Raw genomic sequence first — 16,611 nt, 5'->3', positions numbered from 1 at the left:
CCTTGAGGTCCCCCTGTCCATGGCCCAAGTCTCCTCTGCCCTATCACCTGGTGGCTTTGCCCTTGTTTATCCATGTCCCTGCTGCTGGAATAGGGGGAAGATGCATTTTGTGCAACAAGGCTGAGAGCAGCAAACAGCATTTCCCCTGGGACTTGTGGCCAGCTGGGCTCTCCTCCTTCAGCAAGCATCTGCCAGCCGGCTGGGGAGAGCACTTCTCCTGCAACCTGCTGCCCTGAAGCAACAGGGTGTGGGTAACCAGGGGTCCTCTGGGCGCAGGGCAATGCTGGGTGGGGGCCTTGAATGGAAGAGGTGAGCGCTATACAGGCGCTTTGCCCTTCTCCTCACCTCTGGTACCCTCCTCAGTCCTTGCATCCATTGCAAGGGCATCTATGGGAAGAATGTTCCCCAGGCCAAGCTGGAAGATGGGGGGCGGGGGGGGGGGGGGGGATTTGCAGTGTTGTGAACATGACCACAGTGAGCAAGGGGATCCAGGTCCAGGTTTTCTGCTCTCCTCCACCGCCTCACACAAATGTTGATTAAATTAGTTTCACCTTTTTCCTGCCTGGCTTGCAGGTGGCCTGGGGATGGCAGGGAGCAGGGGGGATGGCGGGGAGCAGGGGTGATACCCTCCTGGGGAAGCCCGGAGGCAGCAGTGCTGGGCAGCCTCTCGCAGTGAAAACGCCGCCGTTTCTCTCCCCCCCCCCCGACCAAAAATCAGAGGCCAAGGCCGGCCCTGGTGCAGCAGCACGTGAAAAGCCCCCGCATCACGGGATGGAGCGGAGACTCCATCCTCCTCCGTAAGAGGAGGCTGCTCCCCGCCTGGTAAATCCCTCATTTCTTCTGCTTTGGGAAGCAGGGGGAGGATTATCGGCTGCCTGCCTTGCCGCACCGGCTGAGCTCTGGGTGCGCTGGGCTGTCGCTCCGAAAGCACCAGCACGCCCGGGGTGATGGACCCCCTTCGGGCAGACCAAATTCCCGGGGTCGCCGTGGGGCTGGCCGGTCGGGCGGCAGGTGGGAGGGAGCCTGAGGCCACTGGGACCCCCTGCGCCGGTGCCCCGACGGGGAGGGCTTGTCCGCCGGTGGGGCGGCCCCTTCTTCCCCTCCCGGCCCGCTCCGCTCCCGGCCCCTTCCCGCTCCGCTCCCGGCGGGGCGGCCGCGGCGGCGGGAGGGCGGAGGCAGGGCTGGCAGCGCCGCGGCGGGCGGCGCACACACGCACACACACCTCCCTGCATGTGATTAAATGGCTCGAAATCTGCTTCTGATTTCCTCGGGGAGGTGACTTTTCCCTTCTTTTCAACCCGGGATTTATTGGAACCTTTTTACTCCGCTTCCAGGCAGCGGTCGGGGCTCAGTTTCTCCACTTCTTGCTTTTCTTTTCTTTTTTTTTTTTTTGTTTTGTTTTGTTTTTCCTTTTCCTCTCCTTTTTTTTTTTCCCCTTCCCTGCCGCCTCCCTCCCGCAGCCGGAGCAGCCGCGGGCGGTGCGGCGGAGCGGGCGGGAGCACGGCCGGCTGCGGGCACGGCGCTGGGGACCCGCCCGCACCGCCGGGAGCAGCACTCCCGCTTTGCACTATTCCTCCTTATTTTGCTTTCTTCCCCCCCCCCCCGGCAATTTGTTACTATTGCTTTTTATTTTCCCCCCTTTTTTTCTTTTTTTCTTTTTTTTTTTTTTTTGTGTTGCGATCAGCCAAGGGAAGGGGGAGCTGCCCCCACGCCCCGCCGCCCGCCCTGCTGCTGCTGCTGCTGCTGCGGCGGCCCCGGCTCCTCTCACCGCCTCGACCCCGGACCTGCTGCCCGGACCGACCCCGCTACCTGCCCGGCCGCGGTAAGCTGCTCCTCCAACTTCCCGACGCTGGCGGCCCCGGCCGAGCAGCTCCCTGCTCTCCTCCCCACCGCTCCCTCCCTCGTTGCCTTTTATTCCTCCCTCTTCCCCCCCTCCCCACCCGCCCTTTATTTCCCTTTCCATCCTTTCACCGCCGAAAACGGGACCTCCCCGCGGCGGGGCCGGGGGTGCCGCCCGCCCGCCCGCAGCCGGGCACGGCCGAGCTCCTCTCCCGGCCCCGGGCAGCACCGGCCGCCGCTTGCTCCGAGCTTTGGCCCGGCCCGGCTCGGCCCGGCTCGCTGCCACCTCCCCGGCAGAGCCGGCTCGGGGGGGAGGCGGGGGTGTTCGGCGCTGTACGAAGCCTCCGCGGTGTCGCAGCCCCCCCCCCCCCCAACACCACCTTGTCGCGGAGCTGCCGGGGGGGACCGCAGCCTCCCGAGGAGCTGAGCCCCGGCCACACCTCGGGTGCGGGTTGCAGGCAGCGGCAGGAGCCCTGCCAGGCTGCTGCCTGCAGTGCCAGCCCCGGCTGACCAGGCACGGGGCACACACGTGCTCTCCCCTGCCCGCAGCTCCTGCTGCAGGCCTTTATCCGCTCGGAAGGTCTCCATCAGCACAAAGCCAACCGGGCACCTTGGCAGGGTGGTTTTGCCCTTGCCGCCAACCCAGGCTTGAGGCCATCGGCGGTCCCTTCCCAGCACAGCTGCCTCGGTGAGACCCCTCTGCGGGGCGGCTCGAAGGGTGGGTTCCCTCTGGAAATAGTTGCGTTGCAGTCCTGGGGCCAAGCTGGCTGAGATCCCTCGGCAAACCCCCGGCACCCTGCCCCAAACCACAGCCGGGGTGAGGGCCAGCGGTTCTGGCCAGGGCATGTGCAAGCGGGTGGTGGCACGGGGAGAACGGAAGCTGGGCTGCGTTTGGTGGGTTTGCTTTTGCTTTTCTGTCTCAGAGCTGCTGAAAGGAGATTTCTTCAAAACACTGTCCCTCTCACAGCTTTCCCGGCCCACTGGAGAGTGGGTAGATGGAAATACCTTTCTTGGGATAAGGAATAACTGGTATGATGGGGGACGTGGCGCTCGGCAGTCTGCTGCCTCGCTTGGTTCTCGCCGAGCAGGGTGGGTGAGGAAGGCCCCGTGGGCAGGAGCAGGACCTCCTCTGGCAGCGCAGTGGTCCTGATGGCTTGCCACTCAGCCGGGCAGTGCTTGTGCATGGATTCTCCTCTCTCGGGTGAGCTGTGAACATATGGAACGTAAGCCAGGCTGAGGATCCCCACCTCTGTCCGTGCTGTTTGTGTCGGACCTGTAGTTGGGCTGAGATGATGCTGAGCATAGACCTGGATGTGTGAACCCTGGACAGCTGGAAATGGCACAGGTCCTTCTTCGCTGTTGCCTACTCTCAAAGCCAGGAGAGGCTGGAGCTCCCTGTGACCAGTGCAGCAGGGATGTGGCTTGAGCCGTGCTCCAAAAACACCGTCCAAGGCGTTTGGATGGATGGAGGGCAACTTTTTTTTTTTCTTCTTTTTTTTTCTGCAATATCCCATTTATAAAACAGAGGGAGCTGCTGTGCTTTTCTGACCACCTGGTTGGAGCAAGCTGGTGAGGGGACAGGAGGTCCAGCAGTCCAAGTGCAGGGTGGGCTGCAGGGGTCCCAACATCCCTCCTTCTCCACGTGGAAGAAGGAAGGAGAGCCGGGTCCCTGTAGAGAAGAGGGCAGGTGTAATGCCAGGTTGGAAGGAGCCGAGGTGAGTCTGAAGCCTGGGGAAGAAAGAAGCCAGGCCTAGCGATGCAGGTGAGCACACTGTGGCCTGAAGCGAGGAGCCCACCAGAAATGCAAACTGCTGGAAATCTAGGCTGAGGAGCATTGCTGCTGCTCCTTGGGCACCAGAACACAATGTCTTCAGCTTGGGCCGGCTGGAACAGAGGTCCCACCTTGGGTGGCAGCTAGCAGAGATGTACATCTGAGCAGGGTTTCCCAGCCCCTGAAGGAGGTGAGCATCGGCACAGACCCTGGGGCACGTGCTGAGATGGCTTCATCTTCCTTCAGCAGGGAAGCAGCCCGCCGTGCCGAGGGTATCTGCGGCACCTCTGCCTCCCGTTCCCCCACCCTGCTAGTCAGGCCCTGCTCCATAAGGAAGCAATTATTTTGTGCCCCCATGAGCCCCTCCCTGAGCCTGCGCAGGACACTTGCACTCGGTATGGAAACGCGACAGATTTTCCATATTCTGCTTTGCCCCGTGATGTTTAAAAACGTACGTGACGGCCTCTTCCAAATGCTGCAGACTTGGCTGGCACTCAAGCAATAACAGGCTGTGTGACACCAGGGGCATGAAATATCGTACCAATAGCCAGAGAGGGGGGAGGAAGAAAAAAAAAAGAGATGTCAAAGTGCAGTGTGTTTCCGGCCCGGTTGTCGTGAGCCATCCTCTACCCGATGTGAGAGATCTTTCAAAGCTGGCCAAATGTTGTCATCTCTGAATACCATTTTAAATATTCATCCAGACTATTTTCAACATCTGTGCCCGGCATGTTGTGAAAAGGCAACAAGGGACGTTATGGAAACCAGATCACTTTATTCCCATATGGAGTGGAAAGGGGTTGAAGCAATGAGGACTTCTGGGCTGGGGCCGCGCGTGTCCTGTGCATCCGCTGGGAGCAGCTGGAGGAAAACCGTCTGCACCCTGAGGGATGCTCCCGGGAGCACACAGTGTTGCTGAGTGGCGCGGCAGGAGTGTGCGAAGGGGTTCAGCGAGCTGGGGTGGGATTAAAGTTGGGTAAAGCAACAAGTCGAGCAGTAGTACAGGTTAATAAATAGGGTAGCATCAAGGCAGCCATGCTTTCTGCTCCTCCAAGGCCAGGGGCTCCAGATGCCCCCTTGAGCTGCTGTTGCGTTGGGAGCACGAGGAGATCTCCAGCTTGCGCTGGCCAGGGAATGCAAGAGTATTGCAGCAAAACGGATTCAGTTCCGAAGCATGTGGGTGATACTGTGCTTAAATCTCCCCTCCTGGGAGTGGGACCACCTCTACCCAGGGATTCTGGCAAGCGGAGCGGGTGTTTTGGACCCAGCAGGACGACCGTGCTGGATGTTGGTCCCTCCTTCCTATGGTCAACATGGCTTATGGGTTACCAAAACGGGTGAGCAGGAATGCATCCGAGCATCCAGCCTTTGACAGCTCCATGCACATGGTTGAGTAGCCTGGGGACTGTTTGCTTCGTGGTGGATTTCTCTCTCTCTTTTTTTTTTTGTGTTGTTTTCGATAACCTAGGAAATCTGGGCTCCGTTTCTGCCTTTTGTAACGTCGGGCTGCAACTAATTCAAGCCAGGCCAGATTCTGACCACAGGTATGCCAGTGTAAATTTGAATGGAGTCGCTTACGTCTTGGTTTGGCCCGATCTGAATGGAGTTACTTCTGGCTGATGCCAAAGGGGCTGAGGTCAGAATCTGGCCCATCCTTTCCTGCATGCAGTGTAATTTGTATGCGTCTCCTGGCACCGCTGGGGTATCGTATGGCTTGTGTAATTCTGGCTTCGGCCTGCCAGAGTGCATTGCAATATCTATCGCCAGGAGTGCCTGCTGCAGGAAGACGCTGCCTTGTAATTGCCCACACGAGCTGAGCATACTTTGGGGAGCAGGGGCTGAAAGCCCAAGGGGCTGTGCAGAGTGCTGGGCTGCGTGGATGTGGGTCCGTACATGCTTGGAAGCTTCTGATATTTAAATATCAGAAGAGAGGAGGGAGCTCGTAAAGAAAAGCGAGGCATCTCCTCGGTGCCATTAGCTGCGTCCCAAGTGGGCACCGGTCGCTCCATTAGCGGCTGGGAAGGTGATTAGCACTGCCCGCCACGCCGCATCCCTCCGGCCTCTCCCCACCGTGCGTGCTCCCTCCTGCCGGAAAGCTGAGCCCTGTCCCAGTGCTTTGGCTGCGTGGGGTTTTTCCTTTCATTTTAAATACTTCTCAGTTGTGTGTTTTTGGGTTGTTTTTTTTTTTTTGTCCCAGCGACACATGGAATGATTTATCCATGGCCGGAGCACAGTTTGGTCCTGATGCATTCTGCTTGTTGGGTGGGGGGAAGAAGCATCCCCCAGCTGGCATTGGCATGGTGGGTGAGAGAGCAGCGTCCGCAGAGGGGAGGGAGGTGGTGGGGACCCGGGGACCCCAACAGGTCCCTGAGATGGGTCCCGTTTGTGGGGCTGGGGCAGATCTACAGTGGGTCGCTCCCACAATACGTGTGGCAAGGGTGCGGGGATGACCTCATTAGAATGGGCCTGTAATGAGGTGGGAATGTGCAAGGTCTGGTAGCAGATACATCCTGGTTAAGGGACACGCTCTGGTCATTTGTGCCGAGTTACAGCTTCTCTGAGCGCATCAGTCCTCTTCTGCTTTGGGTCCCCTCCGGTCCCCCCGGTGCCCTCCTGCTCAGAGGGCACCTGAGCTGCTGGCAGGCTTTAATGGGCATGGCACAGCTCAGGGATGAGCAGTTCTTGTGGACTGGCCCTATCTGAGCACTTTGGTTCTAGTTGCTGGATCCCCTCAAGTACTTGGGTCCTTGGTCCTTGCCCGGGGTTTTTCTCCCCATTGCTCCACAGCTGTGCCGTGCCATGAGGAGCCTTTTCGTGTCCCGTGCGGGTGGCTGGCTCCATCCCTGCCCCATGCTGGCACAGGGTGATGCAGCACCTCGTGGGGACCAGGCATCCCCATCTCAACCAGTTCCAAGTAAGGCCACGTGCTTTCCTCAGGTGATGCGAGCACCCGATGCACCGTGCTGCCCTGGCCCAGAGGAAAAACCCAGCCAGCTGCACCGTGCCGGCAGCATTGGAGAGGACACAGGGAAGCAGCACAGGTCCCTGGAAGGAGGGAAGCACCATTTCCCTGCCATTCCTCAGGGCTTTACCCTTCCCCTCCCATGCTATGCTGGCTGCTCAGCTTTAGCCATCGCCTGCCCTCTAAACCCATGTTTTTCGGTAGCAGGGCTGCAGTAGATGGTAGAGCGCTGCTTGGGCCGCTCATGCCTTCCCCCCTCTGCTTTAAGTAGAGAAGACTGCTCCCGTGCTGCAAAGGTCCTGAGATCAAATCTGGTTAATAACCCCCTTCCCTCCCCGCCCTGTGTTGTTCCACTTAATCCTGTAATTACCTCTGCAAAGCTGCCGCTGCCCTGGTCTGCCGGGTGGTGACCCTGGGCCTGCTGTAGGCACCAGCATCCGTATTTGGGGAATTTTGCTCTCTTTGCCCTGGCTCACCTGCTGCACTTGCCTTGTGCATTCAATTTTGGGGACCAAGCACCCACTCCGGAGACCCAGAGCTCTGGGCGTGCATCTGTGCCTGGGGTTGCTCCCGGCAGCACTGCCTCCCGGGAAGGTGATGGGAAGGAGAATCCACAGTGGGCTGGAGCATCGCCCCGACAAGCGCCCTGCAAGGCGGGGAAATGCCACCGGTCGCCTTGGGAAGTGTGTTGCTGTAGGGAGAAGGGGTGTGGAGGCGTAGGATGCGGTAGCTAATTTTTTTAAAGCACTTCTGAAGCGCTACGGCGGCGTGACTTCCTTCCAAACCGCACGGCTGTTAGCATTCCCTGAGCGGAGGAGTGAGGAAATCGCCCACCTCAAAAATGCAGCTGCTTCTGGGGAGGAGCTGGGAGGGCGGCCGCTTCCTCGGGAAGGGTGAGCCCTGCCGTTGCATCCCCCCCAGCCCCGTGGGTTCTGCTGATGGCTAGGAGCTGGTGGCCACCCGAGAGCCTCGCTGGGGACACCTTTGTGATGCTGTCCCTGGGAGATGCATCCCATCGCTTATGTCCCTCCTCGTGCTAGATCCAGGCGGGTGCTGGGCTGGATTTGGTGCCGAGGGCCTCGTCCCATTTCTCCCTGCTTAGTCAGCAGTGTCTCCATTTAATCTGAACCAGGGGCAGCAAAGATGGGAAGTGGGAAGGGGGGGGGAAGATGGGGGACAGGGAGAGAAATACCCACTCCCAGGCCTCTCTGGCAGCTTGCCGGCAATCCTGGGGTCACGCTGAATATGCATAAAAGGGAGCAGATTGCAGTTTGCCCTCCTCTCCGATACGGAGGTGAGGCCCACAGAGACCACCAGCCCCAGCTCTCTTTCAGCGGGATAATGGGGTGAGCCGAGCGCGGAGCGTGCGTGCCTGTGTGTGGTCTCGCGGATGATAATGATTTCCATTCATGCCCTGCCTCCCCAGCACCGATGTGCCGCTGGGTGAGCGTTGGCTCCCCGGCGGCTGCTCCCCGGCAGGAGCAGAGCCCCAAAAAGTTGGGCACTGAATCGCTAGGCTTTGTGCCTTGGAACGGCTGGTGGGAGGGACAGAGTTTCCTTTCAGGGTGGGGAGGACAGGCAGGAGATACTCGTGCCCCCCATGTGCCCCAAAAGCTATGGTGACCCTGACCCAGGTCCTAGACCTGCTGCCCCAGCCCTGCTCATAACACCTTTGGCTCTGGGCTCTCCCCTTGCCACCACTGGGTGCTGGTGCTGTCTCTCTCCCCTGGGGAGGGGGTTGCCTGTACCTTCGTGTCTTACCTAACAGGGAATTGAAAGGCCTTTGCAGGTGGCACAATTGAGTATGGCCCTACTCCTGTCCCCTTGCTGTCACATAGCAGAGAGGAGGTGATGGGTGGAGGAGATTCCGCCTTGGCAGGGTTTAGTGGGTACTTTTTGGTACATCCTGAGTCCCCCTGGAGTGGATGGAGGCAGCTGCTGTGGCACCCCTGGGGGTTTCTCTTCTCTCCTCCCAGTACATAGTAGTGCCCTGGGGCTGGTGCAATGGGAGGTGGTGGTGGCTGCACCTAGCTGGGTACAGGAGCAGGGCTCTGCCTGTGGGCTGGCAGGGGCTCTGCCTTGCTGCTCAGCACCAGGCAGGTGCTGGGAGTGGTCCCATCAGGATTGTGTTGGGGGGTTATCCAGGTGCTATCTTCACTCAACAGCTCCGGGACAGGTATATGCTGGGGACCTTGCAGCAGCCCTGGCTTTGCCTCCTGCTCAGGAGGCAGCTGTGTGCAGTGGTGCTGGGGCTCCTGACAGAGCCCTGTGGCAGAACCCTGCAGCAGAGGATGCTCTTCACTGCCTGGTGCTTGTGGCATGGTGCTTCTGCCACTGTGGTGACTGCTATGTCCCTGCTGCTCCCCTCTCTGCTCCAACAGCCCCTGCCTGCATGCCACACTCCTCGAGTAGGGGGTTCTCGGTGCTCTGGGCACCCAGCGGACAGCATCCCTTGTCTTGCTGCCTGCTGGCTGCCCAGCCACCGAGCCGTGGGCTGATGTGTCCCCGAAAGGCTCTGCAGCACTGCCAGATAGCAGGGGATGCACTGCTGGGGTGATGCAGAGACCACCAAGGGAGCCATCGATTTTTCAGTAGTGAGCATCCCCTTTCCATCAGCAGAGGATTAAGCAGTGAGGAAACAGCATGTAGGTGGCAGGCCCAGGATTTGTCCTGGGGGAGATGTCCAAGGATGGGCTGAGACTCCTGTCCCTGCTCCCCCCTTGGCAGGCATGGGCTGTCCAGCTGAGCATGGCTGGGAAGGGAGGAGCTTCCCCCCCATTAGCGGTTTGGCAGACCGGAGAGAGGCAGCTTTCTTCCACAGCCAGGGCTGGCTCCTTTTTTTTTGTTGTTTTTGGGTTTTTTTGTTTTTTTTTTTTTGTTTGTTTTTTTTTTTTTGCAAAAGGGGAAAAAAAAATTCCGGATCATTTGAAATGGGCTGTCCTCTGCCAGCTTCCTTCAGCCGGAGTGGGCAGCTGGACAGGCAGGAGTGATGCTGGGGGCTGTAGATGGGGCACAGAGCATCTGCTATGCTGGGTCACGCTGCCGGCACAGGGCTTCATTCCTGAACATGAAGTGCAAAACTCAAGTCATCCTGTAAGGATTTACTAGTGGGACGATGGGAGGACCCCCTCTGCCTGCCCTGGCCATGGCATAGGCTGGTAGAGGCCAGAGAACCTGGCTTGGTGGCTGGGGTAGGCAGCACTCAGCACAGCCCCTCCAGCCAAGCAAGTGGGTTGGCAGGGCTGGTGCCATCCACCCAGCTGGGCAGCACAGGGGTCTACTACCAGCTGCAGTGCTCGGGGCCGTTCTCCGGTGAATGTGTAAGCTGTGACCGCTCGCATGATGATAAGGATGGGGCATGGCCCATCTGCATCTTGTGGGATGCTCCTGCTGCAGCCAGAGCCTGCAGGAGGGGGCGTGATCTTCAGTCCCTCTTCCACTCTCCAAGCCAGCGATGTGGGAGATGAGCCATGTCCCCTGGGAGCCACTCAGCATTCCCTGGCCCTGTGCTGCGGCTGCTGGGAGAGGAGCCCAGCCAAGCCCTCCATTTGGTCCTTGCCTTTCCCTCCATTAACAGACAGGCCAGACCCAGACGTGGGTTTCTCGGGGGTGAGGCCAGACTAACCTTCTTTTGCCAGTGGGAATATTCGGGTAGCGTGGTGGTGGGATTTGGAGGGGATCCAGCCCCTGACTCAGAGAAACCGCAGAGCCCATGGCCAGCAGGATGCTGCTGGGGCTGTGGCACAACAGGGAAAGTGGTGCTGGACCCAGGAGTCCCAGGGCTGCCTCCTGGCAAGCTTCTGCCTGTTGCAGAATGTACCCGCAAGGTGTTTTTGCTGCTGCTTCTTCCTCCCACGTTGGTGGGAACTGTTTGGGGCTGCAGTTGGATAACTTGGGGTTTGCAGCTACTGTCGCAGCTGAAAGGTCTCTGCAGCATTTCCCCACCACCAATCCCTGGCAGCCATGCAGTGACAGGGGTCTCCGAACTGTGCGTGATAGCCAGGGCTGCTGGCAGGCATGTGTATTCCTGTTGCCCCTGAGACGGTTTGTAAGACACCAGGGAAGGGCTGGACCCTGATTTCAATCTCTTCCTTCCAAAGCTCAGCTCCTTTTGCCTTTTCCTGTGGTGTTTCACTCCTCCCGATGAGGAGTGAGGGATTGGTGTAGATAAGGCAGCACAAACTAATCGCCTCCCTGCCCTGCTCCCAGAATGGAGCATCAGTAGATGTGGGGTGGGAAGGTGGGCACAGGTCGAGGGCCAGACATGGGGGTGTTCCCCATCCTTTACCAGCCTTCCCGCACGGGCACTGCTGCGGCCGTGCCGCTGCCGGAGCCATTCACTCTCTTTGCTTTCGCCCCAGGGAGGAGCCGCTTCCCTCGCCCCAGGAGGATGGAGGTCCTGCAGCTCCTGCGCCTGCTCCTCACCACCACCATGCTGGGCCTCTCCCAGACGGTGAATCCCTTTGTGGCCCAGCAGACTCCCCCAGACCCTTGCTATGACGAGAGCGGCGCTCCTCGCCGCTGCATCCCTGAATTTGTCAATGCCGCCTTCGGGAAGGAGGTTCAAGCCTCCAGCACGTGTGGCAAGCCCCCGACGCGGCACTGCGATGCCTCAGACCCCCGCCGAGCCCACCCACCCGCCTACCTGACCGATCTCAACACTGCCTCCAACATGACATGTTGGCGCTCGGAGACCCTCCACCACTCACCCCAGAATGTCACCCTCACCCTCTCCCTGGGCAAGAAGTTCGAGGTGGTCTACGTCAGCCTCCAGTTCTGCTCGCCCCGGCCCGAGTCTACCGCCATCCTCAAGTCCATGGACTATGGCAAGACCTGGGTGCCATACCAATACTACTCCTCACAGTGCCGTAAGATCTATGGCAAGCCCAGCAAAGCCACTGTCACAAAGCAGAACGAGCAGGAGGCCCTTTGCACCGATGGCCTCACAGACCTCTACCCTCTCACCGGCGGGCTCATCGCCTTCAGCACCCTCGATGGGCGACCATCCGCCCAGGACTTTGACAGCAGCCCCGTGCTCCAGGACTGGGTGACAGCCACCGACATCCGCGTGGTCTTCAGCCGCCCGCATCTCTTCCGTGACTTGGGCAGCCGGGATGCCGGTGAGGAGGAGGGGGGCACCAGTTCGACCCCCTATTACTATGCGGTGGGGGAGCTGCAGGTCGGTGGGCGCTGCAAATGCAACGGACACGCGGCACGCTGTGTGAAGGACAAGGAGCAGAAACTGGTGTGTGACTGCAAGCACAACACGGAGGGTCCTGAGTGCGACCGCTGCAAGCCCTTCCACTACGACCGGCCCTGGCAACGGGCCAGTGCCCGTGAGGCCAATGAGTGTCTAGGTAAGTGATTTTTAAATATTTATCTTTTTACCATGGCTGAAACTCTAAAACAGGGCATTGGGGGTGGAATTGATGGGTGCTGAGCTGAAGCGATGGAGTGTGCTTGTCCAGAGATGCTGGGGAGCATCCCCCTTGCTGGAGGACTGGGAAAGTCTCAAGCATCTGCCCTGTCTCTGCTGTGGGTACCCCTGTGAAGGTGCAGTGGTTTGGCCATGAGCCGAAGCACCAAAACTGTCTGAAAAAACACCGGTGTCTTCCAGCTGGTCAGCAAACCTTTGTGTGGGATGAGATGCCCATCTGGGGGTGTTTCCCTTGGGCAGCAAACCAGCTGTCCCTGGGCTGGGAGGGGGGAATCATGGCAGTCTCCTATGAGGTGTGCTTTGGGGTAGGGAGCAGGCAGCAAAACCTCGCAGAGATTAAGGAAATACTTGAGATACCCATATTCAACATTTTATCATTTGCATTTAGTCTGGCATGGCGCTTTGCATGGCGGTTTTAGCTTGTCTGTCCTTGCAAAGGTTTCCATGAGTTAAAAATATTGTCATTGAAACAAAATATTTCCAAAACGTCAAACTGGCATTGCTTGGCTGTCCCGCTCAAAAACCTTTGTGGGATTTTGGTGGAGGTTTTTGCCTTTTGCCCTCATTTGGAATGGGGTTGGGTGATGCCAGAGCCCTGTGAAGGTCTGGGAGAGGGAGGAACAGCCTCTCACTCCTCCTGGACTGGAGCCCAGGTCCCAGGGGGTGGCGGGAGGATGGAGACAAGGGAAAGCCGTACCATTAATCAGCTCCTGAAAGCCTCAGTGGATGTGCCAGAGGTCAGAGGGACTTGTTAGTATTTGTGATCGATGTCTTGTTGAGATCCCAGCTGTCGGCTTAAATATATATATGTTACAGCAGATTTCTTCTAAGAATGGCTAAAAAGGCAGAGGATTCAAAGCAAGTGCTGGATCTTCATGCCCTGTGGGAATGTGTCAGCCCTTGTGTTTTCCCACTTGTCTCAAAGACGAGTGTTGGAGCAAAGCTCAGAATAAAACCCTCAGCTCTGCACCCTGCCCACAGCTGCTGCCTCCAGATGCTGGCAGGTCGGGCAGGGGAGGGCTCTGGCTGGTGGGTGAACCCATGGAAACCCCCTGGGACAAAAGAAGGACTCCGACCCAATGTCTGCCTCCCTTGTGGCACCCCATGCCGCATCTGCCTCACCGCTGAATCCTCCAGTGAAGCAGCATAATGGCAGCGGAGGTGGCTCTACTGGCACAAAAAGGGTTAAACCGGAGGAGGCTTATTTTGGGGGAGCATCTGCAGATCTGCTGTTTGTTTGTCCATTGCAGGGTGAGGGTCCTGCTCCTCAGGGCCCTGCTCCTGAGCATCCCTGCCCCCAGCAGCATCACCCTTTTGGCAGATGGGCTGAAAAGATAAACGAGGGAGGGAAGAGGAGGTGGGGGGCGCAGCGCGGTCCCTTCAAGCTCCCCCCTGACAAGCCCTGTGCACAAAGACCCTTCCCCGAGCTGCGTGTGAAAGTAGTTTTTCCTGTTGATTTGCTCCCCTTCTTTCTCCCTTTCCCCTCTCGGGCTTTGTGCCCTCTCTGAAGGGACCTGAAAGAGCTTCTCCATCACCCGCCTCCGAAGGGCTTAGCGGCTGAAAGCTGGATTAGCTCCCCGAGCCTTCCCCTCTGTGCCTTTCAACAATGACATCTCCCCAGCCAGCACGAACAGACGCAGCAATTAGCACCAATTAAAAGGAGAGGCCGCCCGGGAAGTTCCCTTTGCTCAGCCTGGGGGCTGCAGGGTTTCGGACTCTGTCCTGCGGCCGGGCATCGGTGATATTGGCTTGTGGTGGATGGTCGTGCGTGGCTGAGGAGGGGTGAGGAGGAGGAGGGTGGATGGATGCAGGAGCTTTGCAACCCAGTGCCAGCTGAGGGGCAAGGTTCGGGGGCTGCAGCACCCCAAAAGTGGATCCAGGTGGAGCCATGGGGCTGGTACAGCTTCAGGTTGTGTTGGGATGTCACCTCTTGGCTCTGTGCTCCCCAGCGCCCTTCAAGGGGGTTTGTCCACCTCCAGTGCATGGGAGTCTCTGCCTGCTCCAGCATGGGGACAAACTGATGTCCTGCACCATGTCACGGTGCTGGGACATCCATCCACGCAGCTGGAGGCAAGGACAAACTTTTCTTATTTCACAAGAATTTCTGTGTCTGGCTGGTGTGCGAAAATGCAGAGGTGAAAAAGCTCAGTGACACCTGAGGTCTGAGCATCGGCACAGGGCGCGACCCCACCAGGCTGCCGTAGGGTGGCCGTGGCATTCGCAGGGACATCGCCACACTGTGGTGTTACAGGAGTCACTGTGACTTTGGCAGGCAGGCAGGTTTGGGGATGCCGCAGCCAGGACGGTGACAGTGGATTTGCCACGCTGCTGTCTTGGCAAGAGGGCACAGTGCCAGCTCCGTGCCGCAGGGTGCGTGGCCCCATGCCTGGTGGTTAGAGAGCAGTGCCAGCAGTCCACAGGCACAGGGGGCTCTCCCGATACCCCAAAAGGGCTGCGTTCCTGCGGGGACCTTGCCCTGCCAATATTGGGGTGCTCTCTGTACCTTCTGGTGTGCCCTGCCCAGAACAGGGGAAAGAGAAGGGCAGGAAAGAGAGAGACGTGTCCCCATCCATGTGCGTCTCCAGCTTTTAGCCTGGGTCAAGCTCAGTGAAGGATAATCCTGGCAGAGCAGCCAGCGGGAGCAGGATCGCCGAAATCCCGAGCCCCCCCATGTGATGCATTAGCTTTATTCTTGCAGACTCACGCCTCCTCCTTCCCACCGCTGCTGCCGGTCCCTGCCTGCACATGCGGAGCTGCTTGGGGCAGCCCAGTCACCCCCTCAGCAGGCCATCCCGAAAACACCCGGCCTGGGGAAGGAGGGGGGAAGCGGATTAGCACAAGGCAGCCACTGGAAGTAATTGATGCACTCGCTGGTAATGCGGGAGCTCTTGTTCCCTTTGTGGCCGCCACGGCGGGAGCACTCCCCGGAGCACCGGGATAATGCACGGGGCTCACTTTGATCCGGGGGGCTCGGCAGGGAAGGGGCTGTGCTCTTCTGGGAAGACCTTGCTGGCTGCTGCTCCCTCCGCTTCAGGCTGGGGGACTGTGGCGATCGATCTGGGATGCCAATGCCTGAAAACACCAATCCCCAGAGCGGTGATGGGATTTAGAGTATCCCATGTGCTTTCCCCTCTGCCCCTTCCTGTACGTGTTTGCTTTCTTTTTCTGTCTTGGTGTTTCCCATGCAAAAATTATCTCAGCGATCCCCCAGCGAGCTGGCCTGGGCTGTTTTACCCTGTGGAGCAGGACCTGTGCTGCCAGTGGCCTGTTGGCGGTCACATCTGCAACCCCTTCCCTTGCTGCATCCCCCGCAGCGGGGTGCTCCTCGCCCTCTCCCCAGCAGATGTGTTGGAAACTGGTGGGTTCCCAGCAGCGCCAGCCACGGTCCTTCCTCAGGGAGAGCAGCGGGGAGTGATTTGGGGTAGGTGATAGCTTTTGGAGGTAGGCAAGTGGGCAGCATCCCCCTGCCACCCCTGCCTGGGCACCTGCTCCCCATGGGGTGCAGCATCCCAGTGGATCTGGGGTGCAGGGGGGGAGGCAGCCACCGCGGTAGAGGAGATTAACCCTTGTCTGACTATCCTGAGTCCTGCTCCTGCCAGGATGGGGCTGGAGTGGCTCAGCCTTGTCCCTCGCACCCCTGTTCTCAGCTCGCAGCCTCTTGGGGAGGGCTCTCTACTTCTGCTTCTCCTCCCACTCCTTGGCGGTAGAGGTGCAAGCCCCAGCCCCTCTCTCCAAATATCTTCCCCATGATGGAGGGGCAGCCCAGATGGGAGGGAAGGGGCTTTTCTAGTCTCGGTTCCCATCCCTGGGGCGGAGGTGCAGCCCCATCCTGCCCCGCCGTCCTGGCTGGGCTCTCCTCCAGCCAAAGCAGGGGCGTAGCTCGAATCCGCTGTGGGTTGGCAGCAGCAGCCGGTCTAGGGTTTCGCTGAGCCGGCTGCCTTTGCTAATTATTCCCAGGGAACTTGTAGGGGCAGCGAGCCCCCCCTCCTGCCCTGTAGGCTCCATCACCTGCCATGCATGTGCCCCAGTGCATGGCGCTGCCTGTCCTGCGCTGGCATCCCTGCCCCAAACCGCCTCGTGCCATCGCCCTGGGCTCCTCCATCCGCAGCAGCCCGGAGGAGAAAAGGTTGTGGGGCGGCCAGGGCCTGGGCAGGGGTTCAAATACCATCAAAAGGGGGATAGAAGGTTGCTCCATTGCAAGGTGTCGACATTTAATTAGTCTATTATTGCAAATTATTAGATCTTGTGATTGTTTAATTGATCATATGATTGTTTAATTGGGCATACTGTACAAGGGCGGAAGCGAGCTACCACGTAATTAGCCCCAAACTGTGCAATTAAATTCTTATTAATACCCCAAACAGCAGGGAACATTCAAGCCTTTAATTAGTGATTAACGGGAGACAGACAGAGCTTGCAACCGAGTCGGCGCTGAGGAACAGTGCAAGTATTTAGCTGGGTAAGAGGGGGGACCCGTCTGCCCCGATTAGTGCCGGATGGCTGCGCTGGGGGGGTGAGGGGATGGTCACGCGTGCTGGTGTGGCCCTGTCCCCGAGCAGGGGACAGCCACCCATCCCAGCATGGCCAAGCCCAGCCAGGTCACCA

General features: G+C 59.0%; 1 protein-coding gene across 1 annotated transcript in view; it reads left to right on the top strand.

Annotated features, from left to right (window-relative positions):
• Positions 1-1,733: 1,733 nt before the first annotated feature.
• NTN3 (netrin 3) overlaps positions 1,734-16,611 on the top strand; it is a 30,749-nt gene continuing 15,871 nt past the window's right edge. The window contains exons 1-2 of the mRNA XM_049791065.1: positions 1,734-1,822; positions 10,931-11,926. Of these exons, the coding sequence (XP_049647022.1) occupies positions 10,960-11,926 (967 nt within the window). The 5' untranslated portion in view covers positions 1,734-1,822; positions 10,931-10,959. The remainder of the gene's footprint in view (positions 1,823-10,930; positions 11,927-16,611) is intronic.

Source organism: Accipiter gentilis, chromosome 33, assembly GCF_929443795.1.
Source record: "Accipiter gentilis chromosome 33, bAccGen1.1, whole genome shotgun sequence".
Classification (NCBI taxonomy): domain Eukaryota; kingdom Metazoa; phylum Chordata; class Aves; order Accipitriformes; family Accipitridae; genus Astur; species Astur gentilis.
Note: the sequence above shows the minus strand (reverse complement) of the source record. Positions and strands in the feature narration are given on the sequence as shown.